Raw genomic sequence first — 14,144 nt, 5'->3', positions numbered from 1 at the left:
AGGTGAGCCTCATGGAGTGCACGGCCCCAGAGCTGCGGAGATTCACCGAGCTCGAATAAAAGAGGAGAACGTGGAGCCGGGACGCGGAGAAGGCCTTCCACATCAATTCTAACGCCAGGAGCGACCCTTTAACCCGAGCCCTCGCGGCCCTCCTCAGCCTCTTTTCTTCTAGGGAAACCCCCCCCCCCCCACCAGCCTGCACATTAGCATTAAAAAAAAAAAAAAAAAAAAAAACAACTCTGGGAGGACAGCCCCGGAGAGAGAGTAGGGTCTGGAAGAGGTGTGAGGGGGTGGGTGGAGAAGAGGGGGGAAGTCTACCAGAAAAGCGCCCACCCTCACGCAGCAAAGGGCACAGCCAGTGTGGCCGGTGGCTGATGGCCGCTCGCCCGTGGCAAAGGCAGAAATCCGAAGGACAAATGGAAGGGCGAAGCCCCTGGCGCTGCAATGGAGAGAAAGTTGTGGGGACCGGAGGATCTAGTTAAGAAATTCTCTAATTCCTTTCCCTGGGGTCAAAGGAGAACATAGGGTTCTCCGCCTACCTCTACTTTGAACAGATTTGCCTGGAGTGGAGCGAGGACACACACACACACACATACACACGCACACACAAGCGCGCACTCGGCAGAGAGGATCGGACGGCGTGGGGAGAGGGCAAACTCTCATTTCACTGTATTTTTAGACAGAAGATACCGCCAGGATGGTTCCTTTCACCTGACATCTAGAATCAGTGACCCTTCAGTTAGCCCCAAGCCGTCAAAGCAGAGCTACTGGACAATGTTTTGTCCTCAAGTTTTTCAAATAGAAGCTGTCTCTGTCCCTGTCTGTCTGTCTCTCTCTCTGTCTCTGTGTCTCTCTGTCTCTGTGTCTCTCTGTCTCTGTGTCTCTCTGTCTCTGTGTCTCTCTCTCTCTCTCTCTCTCTCTCTCTCTCTCTCTCTCTCTCTCTCTCTCTCTCTCTCTCTCTCTCTCTCTCTCTCTCTCTCTCTCTCTCTCTCTCTCTCTCTCTCTCTCTCTCTCTCTCTTTCTCTCTCTGTTACTTTAGCCCCTTCCAGGAGTCCCCTCCCAAAACTTTGGAGCCTCCCTCTCCTTCTCTAAACCCCAAGGGGTGGGACCGCTCCCGGACTTGCGGGGTAGACGGAGCGGGCAGGGAGGGGGGCGTCGGGGCCCCGGGGCAGTGGCGGGCCGGAGGTTCCACTCAGCTCCGCGGCGTGGCGCGCTGATCGCCCTCGGGGGCCGGCGGAAACTTGGGGGCCGGCGGAAACTTGGGGGCCGGCGGAAACTTGGAGGCCGGGGTGGACTTGCAGAGTCCGGCGGGCGTAGCGCCGCTGCCGGCGTTCGCCCGGGTCCCGGCCGCACCTCGGGAGTCGCCGCCTGCGTCCCCGCCGGCCGTCTGGCCGGCGCGCGCTCGCCCGCAGCCCCCGGCGAGGCTCTAACCGGTCGGGACGGTGCGGAGCCAGGAGTCCCGAGGTCTCAAGTCCAGTTGGGGAAGAGTTTTCAGCTTTTTCATTTCACTTCGGTCTTCTACTGGCGTCATCGGATTGACAAGGAGGCTGGGGTCGGGGTCGGGGGTGGCTCTGTTCCCCGGCCTGGAACCACTGCGACGCGGTTCCCCGGACAGCCTGAGACAGGGTGCGTGGAGGCCACGCGGACATGGAGGCGGAGGCGGCCCAGAGCCGTGGCCCCGCTCCTGGCGCCCCCGGGTCCCAGAGGCTGTCCAGAAGATTTCAAGAGGTAATTGAATGTATAAATGGCTCTTAACGGATTTCTGGCTCAGAGATTTTTTTTTGTAATTATTATTACGACTTCTATTACTTCTCTATTTCCGTATGTTATTGCTTTGCTCTGTGCCATTTCCATTTCCATGATCGACTTTGATTGCTTAGAATTGTTTAAGGAAGTTTGAAAAATATATCAAAACTGTTTTAAACTTCTTGGCCAGGATCAAGGAAACAAGTCATGCTGCGCTGAATATGGGTTAAAGAAATGTAAACTACGAAATGACTTTTAAAAATTATCTGGGGATTGCTGGGGGAGGGGTGGGAGGATAATCAGTCTAAATTTTCCTTCCACAGTAGCAGGTTTTTTGTTTGTTTGTTTGTTAGTTTTTGTTTTTTTTTTCCAGTTAGCACTTTTGGGTCTTCAGAATTGTTCACTTTCTAACTTGCAAATTACTAGCAAAACTTGGCTGAGTCCTGTTGCTTGACTTTTTAAAGCGAATCCAAGTAAAGGTTGGAAGAACTATGTTTCTTCTTTTTAAGAAGCTTCTTTTTCCATATATTTCAGCCCTGCGGAAACGGATGAGAGAAATCTCAGCGTTAGTGTCAGGTAGGAACAGAAGCCAACCGACCTGCTCAGCTTGCTCCTGGTTGAGGCACTTTGTTTTCTTTCACCAATTAATTTAATATGTAAATACCGTTTGGAAAGGAATAATTTTGCTGGGATTAAATAAAATCATAATATAAAAGAAATACTAACAACAAAGGTCTGGAAACAAACAGCAGATGCCACTTATCCCCCTTCCCTTACCCTTCACCCCCAAAAGAAAGCAGGGCTCAGCAAATTCCTATGGTCTTAACTGGGTGATTGGGTCCTTCGAAAGCTGTATGGTGGGATTCTCTATTTGTTATCAAACTAAAGAAAACCACAGTAATCGCCTTAAATGTGAATTTCTTGCCCAGGTGCTTGTTATTGACATGGAACGTTAGTTGCCACTGCAAATTAGCTAATCCAGTACTCAATCTCTTTTCTTCAAAGCAGGCAGATTCTTCCTACTTGTGTCCTATAACTTTGCCAGGGGTCCATCACACACCATAAGTAATAAAAGTAAAAGACCAGTCAGAGATTTGGGGGCAGAAAAAGACTACCAAGAAGCTGAGGAATGATTTTCCTCTTCTAAAAGTCAGATATATTGCAATTTATTAAACAAGAAAAAGTATAGAAGCACCTGAGTATCTGTGCATGTCAGATATTGATAATGCCTCTATCAGTGCAATGCAGCTAATAAAAAAATGAACAGAAAGTCAGCTGCTCTTGATGAAAAACCAGATCAGAAATATATATCAGGCCTGAGAATCCTAAAAATATGATAAGTCAATGTACTTGAAAGAAGACTGAAGGTGTAACTGGGTTTTCCAGCTTTAATTTAAAAAAACAACAACAATGTGACTTACTAAGAAATACATATTACAGGAGGATTATAGTTTATTTGACAATTTTGGCTCTATTATTTTATTTATTCCACACTACAGTCAAGCTGGCCAGAAACTACATTTGCCTGTGGCAAGGATGTAAGTAAAAAATATATGTGGAGAAATTATGTAAGTTCTTCAGTAATAGCAAGGGCAGGATTTAGAAGTATTGAAATCAAGTTATGTTCCCTAGGGATAAAAAGAGCTTAATCATTTGCATGAGTGGGGATTATATTTGATGTTATTGTTTTTAAACAAAGTCTTAATGCAACTTTGTTATCTAGCCTCTTTGTATCAAAGAGGCTCTATCTACCTTAAGATATTTCAAGCAGGATAAACCACTTAAAATTCAATTTCTACCACAATAGGCAAACGAATATTGCCTTTTTATGGTTGGAAAGTGGGGAGGACACTTAATTATTATCTCTGAACAATGACAACAGAGAGAGAGAGGGAGAGAGAGAGAGAGAGAGAGAGAGAGAGAGAGAGAGAGAGAGAGAGAGAGAGAGATTATAAGATTCTTCCAGAAAATCCAGAGGAAAGAATCTATAAAAATGTCTATTTTGTCATTAAAAAATCAAGGCTCTTTCATGTTCTAAACATTGTAAACATGAAATCACTTAGCAGCTTTTAAATACGAGTGGATTACTTTTCGGTTATTTTCTAAATCGTCAGAAATAAAAAGTATGACTAGGTTTGACAAAAAAAAGGGTGAAACCCTTCCTATCTACAGTTTGTGTTTAAAGACAGTTTTCAATGATATCTTACAAAAAGACGACACCATTTTTCTTATATTTTAAATGGAAAATACTAGCAGATATTAGCATATCAAGGCCCGGAGTTGTAAAGCCCCTCCCGTCTTGGAGATTGGCAAACTCAGGGCTTTCTCAAAGAAGGAAATAATAATGCATGCCTAGCTCTATTGGTTTTACTCAAATGACATCTTCATACTCTTTGCCAGAAAAGGCAACCCCGGAAAACTAGGGGAGAGCACACTGTTGAAGTGTTAACTATTCAAAACATGTACACTCTTTAGTCAGTCATTTTTTTTCCTTAGATTTAATGTCCTTTGAAAGAGAAATTTCTCGAGGTCAAATGAAGGCTCTTTCGCCATTAAAGAGAGGAGTAGGAGGAGGGGGGAGGACAGAAGAGGGAGGGACACACGACAAACGTAAAACAAACTGGAGGCGTTCAGTCCACACGGCCGGTTTCGTTCTGGAGGCCGGTAAGTTATGCAAGTCAGCTGGGCGCCCCTGGCTTTCCAGAGCTGCGCTGTTTAGTATTTCTTTGCTATTTTTCGTTTTCTTTTTCTTTCTTTCCCTTTTTAACCTGGCCCTGGGGTGAAGAAGTGCGCAGGAGGGGGAATTTTCCGCCGGTGGGAAGCTTCAGGTAGGAAAGGGAACCCGATCTGCCCCCAAAGGCAGCAATTAAATTCTTAACCGCGACCCATCTGTCGTGGGACACGGACCCCACCCCCTTCCTCCATCAAAGCTTTCCCGGTGCCTTTTGTCTGAGCAGGGGAAAGGAGTCCGGTTTTGCCCACCCCAAGAGTAAAAGTGAGGGGGGGATTTTCCAGTTTCTGGAAACCCCGGTGGATGGGGTTCCGAAGCGCTTTCCAGGTTGTGTAGAGCTTTTCCCGGTTATTTCCTCAGTATTCTCCACGCACTCTGCCTGTGATTCTCCCCAGCTTCAGGAGCCGTCGGGAGACAAGCAGGGAGGTGGCCCCCAGGCCTAGCTACTGAGGTGGGTCTCCAGGCCAAGCTGTCCTCCATCTGGTTTCTGGGCCGCCACCCAACCTCAGACGGGTCCCATCCCTCCCATTTCCTTCAAGTTTCCCCACCACCCACTCGGCTGCCCCGCTGGGCCGTCCGGCATCCTCGGGGCTTTGGATCGCACCCTTTCTGGCTTCCTTCTTGGCTGGGTTTACTCTAGTCCAGAGCAAGGTGAGGCTGAGGGCCTGGGTCCCTGACCTAGTCTGCGCTGGGGATGAGAGCATGTGTTACTCTGAGGTCAATTCCTTCCTTCTGAGGTCCAGCTTCGCCTGCTCTGGGTCAAATTGATCCACCACCCAACAACCCCAGAGTTCCCAGTCCTCGTTCGACCTCCCACTGTTGACCCTTTCCAGGGCTCTCTCCCAGAAGGACCTTGTCTAGACACTCGGCCCCCGTCGGCCCACACTCCCACGCTCGGGGGTTGACTCACCGGAGTGTGCGGGAAGATGCTCACCCCAGCGTCCGGGTCGTGCCGCCCGCCCGGGGGACTGCAGCCCTGTGCGCTCTCTCCACCGCCCGGCGCGGACTCCTCGCCTCAGGGTTTCCCAAATACCTGCCGCCCCGAGGGCGCATTCAGCCCCGGGGCTCAGCTCCACGCGGTGGCGGGCTCCTCACCCGCTGCGCCAAGGCCGATGCGCGCAGCGGTTCCCCGCGTGGGTCGGCCACAGCCTCGGGAGCCAGCGCGATCCGAGCCTCTGGCGCCGGCGTCTTCCTGGAGCCTCACGGCACTCACAGGGATCGGCCGCGGCGCTGCAGGAATCTGGGTCCCCGCACCAACCCGTGGGACTCCAGCTGGGGGGCGGAGGGACGAGCTCTTTGGGAAGCGGGAGCGTAGCGGTGACCCGGGACCTGTGCCTGCCGTCGGCCTGGCAGGAGGCTCAGTAGTGCGCGTCCGGGATCCCGCCCGCCCTGCTTCTGGGGAGGCGTGCAGACTTGGGCAGCCAGGGTGAGAAACAGTTTTATTTTTCGTTTCCTCGCGACATAGTACTTAAGGAGTCCTGTTCGGACCTGTAACTGAGCGCAGGTTCTAAGGAAGGAAGGAAGGGAGGAAGGAAGGAGAGAGAGAGAGAGAGAGAAAGAAAGAAAAGAAAAAGCAGCTGAAGTTATTTCCTGGCCCCCAATGGGAACCCCTGGAAGGGCGTACTCCAGTGTGTGTGTGTGTGTGTGTGTGTGTGTGTGTGTGTGTCCGGGTGGGGGTCCAATCTGAGTCAAGGTGACTTGTGGTGGAACTTTGTGATGGCGAGAGAGGTCTTTCTCCAAGCCTATTGCCAGGAGCATCGCCTTTACACACACACACACACACACACACACACACACACACACACACACACACACACACACACACACACCCCAAGCCTCCCAAGGCCTTTAATTCCCAGGAGCATTTTTGAAGGCCAGTTACCTGCTGGCGTCTTCCAAATGGTCCAGACTTGGTTCAGCCCGTGGGAGGCCGGGAGGCCCCGGAGTTGGTGCAGCCTGGGGCCCCCCCCGGAAGAAGAAAAGAGGACTGCGGGAGGAGGTGGCCCGGGCCAGGATTCCAACCTGGCGAGAAAACCTCGGATTTTGCTGCCAGAGGCTCCCTGGCCGAGGAGGCTTTTCTGGAGTCTGGCGTTTGATAAATATAGCCTGGCATTTGCCCCTGAGTTAGACTCTGTTTCCTTATTTAGCCCTTGCACAATGATTTTAGATGATGTCACTTAGAGCTAAACGAGAAAATTGATCTCAGATTTGCTTGGCCTCTCAAGCCTGGTTAAGCAGATTGAGAATTAAAAAGACAGAGGAAGCTCGGGGGCTGGGGGGTGGGGAGGGGGCGGCCGGAGGGGAGCGCGGGGTGCGCGGGCGGGGAGAGCGTGCGCCGGGGGGAGGGCGCGGCGCGCCGCCGGCATCGCCCCCGCCTCTTCTGGGCGGGGGAAGCGCATTCACCAATGAAAAGTAGTCAGCGACCGCCGAGGAGGGGGGGAAAAAGTTTTCCTGTTGACTGTTGGAAGCGAATTGAGCAATTATCTAGTTTACCTTCTCCTCTTGGAAGTTAACGATTGGCGAGATCTTGGCTGCGTTATTGACACAACACTTTCTATTGATAGAAATAAGTAGTGATTGTCCCCAAGTCATTGGTGCGCCAAGAACTCTGCGATGGGCTGGCAGGAGTCCATTGGGCTGGGCAGGCAGGTTCGGCTGGTGATGCTGGGGAAGAGGAGGAGGAGGCTGCTGGTGGTGATGGTGGTTCCCGTCCTCCTCTCCGCAGGTCTGTGACGAGCGAGGAACCAGACGACGACCGCGCAGCCCTGCCCCAGCCCACAGACGCTGGCGACTCAGACATGGACAGTAGCTGCCACAACGCGACCACCAAAATGCTAGCGACCGCTCCGACCCGGGGCAACGTGATGAGCTCATCCAAACCCTTGGCTTTCTCCATCGAACGAATCATGGCGCGCACCCCCGAGCCCAAGGCCCTGCCGGTCCCACACTTCCTGCAGGGAACCGTGCCCAAGGGGGATCCCAAGCACTCTCTGCACCTCAACTCGTCGATCCCGTGCATGATTCCCTTCGTTCCCGTGGCGGCTTACGACACCTGCTCCAAGGCCGGGGTGACGGGCTCCGAGCTGCGCAAAGCTAGCCTGGAGGCCCCGGCGGCGCCGGCGGTGGCGCCCTCGGCGCCCGCGTTCAGCTGCAGCGACTTGCTCAACTGCGCGCTGAGCCTCAAGGGCGACCTGGCCCGAGACGCGCTGCCCCTGCAGCAGTACAAACTGGTGAGGCCGCGCGTGGTCAACCACTCCTCCTTCCACGCCATGGGCGCCCTGTGTTACCTGAACCGGGGCGAAGGCCCCTGCCACCCGGCTGCCGGCGTCAACATCCACCCGGTGGCCTCCTACTTCCTCAGTTCCCCCTTACACCCACAGCCCAAGACGTATTTAGCCGAAAGGAATAAACTGGTAGTCCCGTCCGTGGAGAAGTACCCCTCCGGAGTTGCTTTCAAAGACCTCTCGCAGGCTCAGCTCCAGCAGTACATGAAAGAGAGCGCCCAGCTTTTGTCGGAAAAAATCGCCTTCAAAACCTCGGATTTTAGTCGAGGATCTCCTAATGCCAAACCCAAAGTATTTACTTGCGAAGTATGTGGGAAGGTAAGTCCTACGTGGAAGGGAGATTCTCTCTCTCTCTCTCTCTCTCTCTCTCTCTCTCTCTCTCTCTCTCTCTCTCTCTCTCTCTCTCTCTCTCTCTCCTTGTTTTTGCTTTATGCGGGGTGTGTGTGTTTGATATTATCTGCAGACATTTGTGAATTACTCCCTCTCTGCCCGGTTTGAAGTTCCATTCCTCCTTTGACTAACCCGTTATATGTGTTTAATTTTTCTTAAAGGTCTTCAATGCGCACTATAACTTAACCCGTCACATGCCGGTGCACACAGGAGCCAGACCCTTCGTGTGCAAAGTGTGTGGAAAGGGTTTTCGGCAAGCCAGCACCCTGTGCAGGCACAAGATCATTCACACGCAGGTGTGTGCATCTGTGGACGTTTCTCTGGGTACACTGCAAAACCGTTTGTGGCAAATGGTCTATAGAGCTTTTTATTCTTTAGCAAAAGATTTGTTCAAAAGTGCTAACTGGATGGGGAAGATGCCAGGGATATATTTTGTGTCTTTGGTCTGCTTAAAAGTCTTAGAGAATCAATTGCTATGTTTTTGCTTGGAGAATTTCACGTAATAGTAAGGAATTACCTGAATTTTTGTCTTTGTCTCTCTTCCCTTCTTAGGAAAAACCTCACAAATGCAACCAGTGTGGTAAAGCATTTAATAGAAGTTCCACTTTAAACACTCATACCCGGATACACGCAGGGTACAAACCATTTGTGTGTGAATTCTGTGGCAAAGGATTTCATCAGAAAGGTATGGGACTCAGGAGATACATTTCCCGCCCTCTCATGGTAAATGTTAGTGAAAGCTATGCTTAACCTTTCCACGAGGTTAAAACATTACAACTAAGTTTCCTGGGGCATAGGTTGCTATTCTAACATTCTTCCCTAGGTCTGATTAGTGTTAGAGAAAGGGCTGGTTTGTATACCAAAGGGATACTTCCCTCAAATCGCAGCCCCCTGTTTTGCATAATTGGATTAATTAGGGTGCATTAAAATGTAGAGGAATGGCCTCTCTGTTGATGTTTGAAAATAAACTAGGGAAACCATAGTGCTGCACCTCTGGTCTTAGCAGAGCAATTCTTCAGCTGGTCTCCTACTTTCTATGCCTTTGGGTCCTTCCTTTTCAAGGTCTTTCATCTCAGTCATTTGCCTGTTTCAGGGAATTACAAAAACCACAAGTTGACCCACAGCGGGGAGAAGCAGTTCAAGTGCAATATCTGCAACAAGGCTTTCCACCAGGTTTACAACCTCACCTTCCACATGCACACGCACAACGACAAGAAGCCTTTCACCTGCCCCACGTGTGGCAAGGGCTTCTGCAGGAACTTTGACCTCAAGAAGCATGTCAGAAAGCTGCACGACAACAGCCTGGGGCTGGCCCGCCCGCCCACGGGGGAGCCAGGCAGCGACCCCACGCCTTCCCTCCAACAGCCTCCGACTGCGACTCTGCCGCCCCTGCAGCCTCCTCCCGGGCCTCTGCCACACGGGGTCCACCAGGGCCACCAGTGATCATGAACCAAGCCAAGGGTCTTTTCAACTGTAGCCGGAGGAGGCTCTGTCATCGAGGCAGCAGGGAGACTGGAGATGCACTTTCTGGTCCTAGCTCATCTGCAGACCCCAGAACAAGTTGGGCTTCACACTGGAGGATGGACCGGAAGCCTCTGTATTCCTTGGTCACTTACTTACCTCTTGCATGCAAATCTGCTACATGATTTTGTGTATTATATTCTATATAGGCACTAAGTAACAATTATAAGAAATTTGGAGGGTTTCCTTTCGTGTTTTATTTTTCTCCCCAAATTAGAAAGACTCCTTCATCTCTGGTGGAGAGATGGTGTTTGTTTTATTTTTTAAAGGAATTTCTGCTTGTATTTATTGACTTGTATTATTTTACCCAGGAATGTTGCACCATTTTAAATTTATTATTGTATATATCTCCACTGTGTCGATTCTGCTGCCTGCTGATTGTGTATCATTTCCTCTTTCCTCAAAGTAACAAAGCACTGTGTGTATGTTCTTTATATCTATACACACAAGCACATCCATAGATGTGTTTCTCTAAAAGCACATTGCATCTTCATAAGCACCCATCTACACACAATAGATAAGGGTGGTTCATTATGAATGAATTATTTTGATTCTTGCACGTGGAAGTTGATTCATTGACTGTTGGAAATAAATACCTGGAACATGCTTATTTAATCAAACTTAAGCAAAGACTGGTTTTACCCTTCCTTATCTGTGTCCTTTCTTTTTTTAAAAAAATGTTCAATTTAAGTTAATGACAATACCTAATGTTTTGGTCAAAACATTCATCAAAAGCAATGGCTATAGCTTAGAAAATTTGGTAACATTCAGAGACAAAAGCTTCATATTTTTGTATCAGCAACATGCCTTTGATTTGGGTCTTCTGATAGATTTTTAGTTCCCAAGCGACGTGGAAGCAGCTTATTCTATACAGGATATGAGCCACATTTCTAAGAACCCTTTAAGGTAAAGGTGTCCATTATTTCCATTCGGAAAGCACACACTGACTTGCACCCAGTTGGCAAGGAGACTATCCGTGTTTTTGTATGTGCAAGTATGTTTATAGACGAATATACTTCCATTCAAGGAGGAAACATGGATGGAAACCAAGCTGTGGCGGGTGCCAGGTCCTTGAAATGCTTCAAGTGTTAATCAGCAACTCGGCTGTGAGCTCAGGCTCTGGTGTTTTCTAACGGCAAGACTCTCCTGTTTTCTTGCCAAAACAGTGAAACAACTGCTAAAGACTTTAATTAAGAGGGGTAATTAGTTCAGATTTATCAAAGCCGGGTTGTTATACCATTAGCTGCTCAGTAGAAGCTGCCAGACAAACTCACAGCCCAGCCCTGCAGTTACTGGGGCGAGGCCACATCTTGAGAGTGAGGTTGGGAAAATGGTCTACAGGGGTCCTCGCTCCACTGCAGCCTTCTGGGCCGCCCCTCCAGGTCAAGGGTTGAGGTTACCAGTCCCTCAGGACTTTCTAGGTCCCTCCGGGCACCCTTGCTCCCCTGCCCTGGCTGTGGGCAGCCAGAATCCATGGCCAGGCTTAGCATCAAGAGAGACCAAGTGCTTTTTTATCATGGTTGGAGCCGGTGGCCTCGCCAGCTCCAGACCCCGCGACCTTTATAGGAGTGGAACAGGAGTGAGTAGTACTTGCCGACACGCCCTCGTGCCTGTGTGTGTCCAGGAGCTTCTAAGGAAAGGTGGTGCCGAGGGGCCAAAGGCCTGGTGGAGACTGGAGGTGAGCAGGGGCCAGGTCGGGGGAGCACTGGCACTTTCGGGGGGGACGTCCCCGAAATCAGCTCTCCAGATCGGCTCCAGGGTGGACAGCTCTGGGAGCCACGAGTAGCCTGTAAGGCGGCAGGTGACAGAGGTGACTGGGCTGGGAGTGAGCGACTCCCATAGAGAGGGTGCCTTCAGGGCTGGAGGGCCTGAGAGTCCTGAAGTGAGGGTGAGCTGGCCAGGTCGCACTGGCCTCACTCAGCGATACTTGGGGGTTCAGTGGTTACCACTCTTTGCCCATTATGGACCTCCAGCCAAGAAATCATTTGATAAACTCCAGACGTTTCTTCTTCATTCATGACCCCACGTTTGTTTTTTATTCAGAGTAAATCTACTGTAGATTAACTCCAAGATGTCTTGCCCTGTGTGTCCTACCAGAAGCCCCTTTCTCTCTGATTGTGGCAGCAGAGTTGATGATTATATCCCAGGCTCTGTCCACATTCCCTCACTGCTGCTGCGCAGGGAGTTTTAGGGCGGGGGTGGGGGGAAAACACGCATCTTTTTAAAGTAGCTTAGTTGCAGTTTGAAAATATTTGTCTTTCTTCTGAGAAAACAGAACGAGGATGGAGTCATCGTAACTTTAAAAATATACATTGAAATTAAAAGATAGAACATGGCCTTTGCTTCTTGAACCTATTCTCAATAAGTATTTGCGTTTACTCCCTGTTTCTCTACACATTCAAGGTGACAGAATTGCACTGGGGAAAACAAAAAGAGCATTGTGGAGGGGGTGACCGAAGCATAAAGTACTTTCAGTTAGGAAGAATCTGCATGTGGCATTTGCACCTCTTCACGTTTGCCTGGGTACATTGATATATGGAATAAAGACTTTTTTCATGGATGGAAAGAATTCGTTTAGGGCAATAGAGGAATAAAAGAGAGAGTGGGAAAGAGAGAGGGGATAGTTTTCTGCCAGCTCACAGATCTGAGCAGCCTGGAGTGATGGTGATTAAGCCAAGGAGGCCAAAAGTAAATTCTTGAAAAGCAAACACTCAAGAGAATTAATAAATGAATTATGAAAATTTTTGACTTAAGAAAAAGCGCTAATGGCTTAATACATATCAAAATGTACCTCTTTAAAGTGGAGATGAGTTTGGGGGTTAAATTTGCTCATGCATTTATGGGGGAAATATTGATAAAGTAGGGTAAAATACTGATTGGACATTTACTGATAGTCAGTGGAAGATCTTCACAACTCTTCCTGCTCCAGCATAAAGTAAAGGGTCATTTTCCCCCCTGACTATCTAATGCTTCATATATGCATGCATAATTTTAATGTTTATTCATAGAACAGACACCCCAAAATATGAACAATAACTTGCCTATGTCCAACACCACTTTATACTTATTAGAATTAGCCAGTCAGTTCCATGTTTTGGGATAACGGAGCTCAGAATCTGGATTACATATTTTCATCTTCTTCCATTGGAATTTGTTTTAGAACAGAGCAAGATGGCTCATGGGGCTGCTGAGGCCAATCGCAGAAACTTAGTAACCCACTAAAACCTTGTCTTTATTCAGGTTTTTTTTTTTTTACATCGCAATATTATAGAAAAGAACTGAAAATGTAACTACTTATATATTGTGTGTTTTGAACATGGACTCTTAATGCTGATTTCTAATAATATCTTCTCAAAGGTAACAATTTGCTCAGATGTCCAAGACTTTAGATCAGTAATAAACTGCTGATCAAGAACAGGACTAAATTGTGACATTTCAGTACTAAATGACAGCATTTTGATGGGAACTCATCAAAGCATCTGTGCTAGTGAAGTTTGATGATTTGTGCGTGTATTTCCACTTATACTAAAGGACGCTACTAACACCAGATATCATTTTGTTAGAACTACTACTGATTTAAAGAGTTAATTAGGATGCAATTATAAATGTGTATTTTTGTCTTTGTAGAAATATTTACCTCAAAATGGAAAATGATAAAACAATAAATGATCTCAATTTCAAAACAGAGACAGAAATAAAAATGTCATTTTCATCATCACTTTATAAACATTTATATTGAATACATTTTGTTATTCATGAGGTTTCTTATTTTTTAAGAGATCATGCCTTGTTCAGAATGCATTTTAAAGGATATAGAAAACAAAGCCAAATAATTTTGTAGGTAAGAATATAAAGTTATTGACTGTAGACAGGAAAAGCAATTTTTAATCCAGTGAAGCAGCAGCCCTTTTCTGTGTTTTACTGAAATCAGATTAATCTTAAATGAACAGTTACCTGTCTCCATTAGATTATTAAAAACAAAAAAATAAGCTATATTTGTAAGTAGAGGATTCCTTGCTATAAACTGTATTGCTTGTAGGAATTAATGCATGGATCTACTACCACTTAAGGAAAAAAGAAACATTAATAGCATTATATCAATTAACAAGTTGGTCTGTTTTGAATCCTGGTATTAAAGCCAGTTTGAGCCAGTCAATGTTATCTTACTCTATACAACACAGAAGAAAGAGGAAGCCTGTCTAAATGACCTTGATAGAAAAATATCCTTCTCTTGGTAAATTCTTTTGCATGTATTATGACATGTTATCCATAATGAGCTTTGAGAAGAAGTCAAAATTCATCATTCAGTAGAACAGGAAGAAAACAATAACTAATCATACATATGAAACTATATAGTTTTATATATGTATTTATATGTATATAAGTATATACATATATATATATATAGTTTCTGATCAGGATTGAAGGGTCAATGGTATCAAATGAAATCATATTGTGATTGATCTTAGAGA

At 47.5% G+C, this 14,144-nt stretch overlaps 1 protein-coding gene across 2 annotated transcripts; it reads left to right on the top strand.

Annotated features, from left to right (window-relative positions):
• The first annotated feature begins 7,260 nt into the window (after nt 1-7,260).
• Nucleotides 7,261-9,594, top strand: Fezf1 (FEZ family zinc finger 1). Of its 2 annotated transcripts, XM_090332373.1 has the most exons (5): nt 7,276-7,707; nt 7,858-8,079; nt 8,313-8,447; nt 8,704-8,836; nt 9,245-9,594. In XM_090332373.1, the coding sequence occupies exons 1-5, from the start codon at nt 7,276-7,278 to the stop codon at nt 9,592-9,594; spliced, it is 1,272 nt and encodes a 423-aa protein (XP_090188499.1). The 2 variants fall into 2 exon arrangements, with proteins under 2 accessions (XP_090188500.1, XP_090188499.1); XM_090332374.1 differs by having other exon boundaries at nt 7,261-8,079.
• Nucleotides 9,595-14,144: the final 4,550 nt, after the last annotated feature.

The sequence above is a fragment of the Megascapheus bottae genome, chromosome 5, assembly GCF_031878675.1.
Source record: "Megascapheus bottae isolate mThoBot1 chromosome 5, mThoBot2.hap1, whole genome shotgun sequence".
NCBI classification, from domain to species: domain Eukaryota; kingdom Metazoa; phylum Chordata; class Mammalia; order Rodentia; family Geomyidae; genus Megascapheus; species Megascapheus bottae.
This window is presented reverse-complemented; position numbering and strand designations above follow the sequence as displayed.

Bases quoted from the DNA above. Each gene is read 5' to 3' on its own strand.
- Fezf1 (XM_090332374.1), top strand. From the start codon at position 7,276: ATGGACAGTAGCTGCCACAACGCGACCACCAAAATGCTAGCGACCGCT. The intron at 8,448-8,703 runs GTGTGTGCATCT...TTCCCTTCTTAG, and splicing joins ACAAGATCATTCACACGCAG to GAAAAACCTCACAAATGCAA. The intron at 8,837-9,244 runs GTATGGGACTCA...TGCCTGTTTCAG, and splicing joins CAAAGGATTTCATCAGAAAG to GGAATTACAAAAACCACAAG.